The following is a 1555-nucleotide window of genomic DNA, read 5'->3' on the forward strand; positions in this document are numbered from 1 at the left end:
CACGACAAAAAGCAGCACCTCTGATGGCGGGACCGATAGCATCCATCCGTCGCCCCCTAAAAACAAACTAACCAACAAAGCAAGAAAAAACAAAAACATCTCTTTGGCCCCTCAACCGACATAGAAACCACAACCGATAAGTCACTTGCCATTTCTTTTCCTTTTTCCTGTGTTTTTTTTCATTATTTTTTTGCGTGACTCTCCCTGCTCTGGCCCAGGTTTCACCTTGCTGAGCCGCTGCCCGTCCATTAAAGACGAGAACGCCTGCCAACTCCCTTTCTGCTCTTGCCGATTTGTCAGTCATGAAAGGAGAGCGGCTCCGGATGATAAATCTTATTTTGCCAGCTAAGGGCTTCTATCTCGCAGAGCGAAGAAATATCCGGAGCTAAAAACACTTGCTGTGCGTGCTCGGGAGCTCGGATTTAAGCCTTGTCCGCTCTGATCAAACCAGGATTTATAGAAGCATCATAACTCCCGACAACATCCAGCAGCTTATTAATTTTATATATTTCTGTCTGTTCCCTGATATTCCCGGCCTTGACAGTCACTCAAGATAAGCCAAAAGCCCTGTGACAGGATGGAGTGTGTATATATTTTTCACTGTGCTCACTCCCTCACTGTGAATAGGGCTGAGCTGAAACCTTGAGAGTGTTTTCTTCCGCCTTGATTTGATGGCCTTCTTTTTTTCTTTTCATTTTTTTTTGTCTTCTTTGGCGGGTCCGCAGAGCTACGCGGCCTTTAAATCAAGCCAAGGTGGTGGAGAACCTCACAGTGACTGACACACACACACACAGTACATGCGCACAAAATATATCCCCCTCCACACACATACGCACAAAACATCCAGAATCACTACTAGTTGCCAGATACTAGTCAGAGATTAAAATGCTATTTATCGGGACACCCTCTCATGTGAAAGGGGAAAGATGCTCGTGGGAGTTTTATTTCCCCCATGCTAGGATTTAGGAACCACTGCCCTGAGTTACACCCAGTCCTGAACACTACCCTGAACACAGACCCAGTTTTGAACACTACCCTGAACACAGACCCAGTTTTGGACACTACCCTGAACACAGATCCAGTTTTTAACACTGACCTGAACATCACTCCAGTTCAGAGCAGTTTTTTTGTTATGGTATTTAATGAATTTCCTTTACAGTCGTCCTGATAATACCCTTTAAGTGTCTCGTCGTCCTGATAATACCCTTTGAGTGTCTCGTCGTCCTGATAATACCCTTTAAGTGTCTCGTCGTCCTGATAATACCCTTTGAGTGTCTCGTCCTGATAATACCCTTTAAGTGTCTCGTCGTCCTGATAATACCCTTTGAGTGTCTCGTCGTCCTGATAATACCCTTTAAGTGTCTCGTCGTCCTGATAATACCCTTTGAGTGTCTTGTCGTCCTGATAATACCCTTTAAGTGTCTCGTTGTCCTGATAATACCCTTTAAGTGTCTCGTCGTCCCGATAATACCCTTTGAGTGTCTCGTCGTCCGTCGTCCTGATAATACCCTTTGAGTGTCTCGTCGTCCTGATAATACCATTTGAGTGTCTCATC

At 45.1% G+C, this 1555-nt stretch overlaps 1 protein-coding gene across 1 annotated transcript in view; it reads right to left on the reverse strand.

Moving 5' to 3' along the window:
- Window positions 1-503: 503 nt before the first annotated feature.
- Window positions 504-1555, reverse strand: part of LOC143519788 (uncharacterized) — a 2652-nt gene continuing 1600 nt past the window's right edge. The window contains exon 3 of the mRNA XM_077013520.1: window positions 504-1528. Within this exon, the coding sequence (XP_076869635.1) occupies window positions 1114-1528 (415 nt within the window). The 3' untranslated portion in view covers window positions 504-1113. The remainder of the gene's footprint in view (window positions 1529-1555) is intronic.

Source organism: Brachyhypopomus gauderio, chromosome 7 (assembly GCF_052324685.1).
Source record: "Brachyhypopomus gauderio isolate BG-103 chromosome 7, BGAUD_0.2, whole genome shotgun sequence".
Lineage (NCBI taxonomy): Eukaryota > Metazoa > Chordata > Actinopteri > Gymnotiformes > Hypopomidae > Brachyhypopomus > Brachyhypopomus gauderio.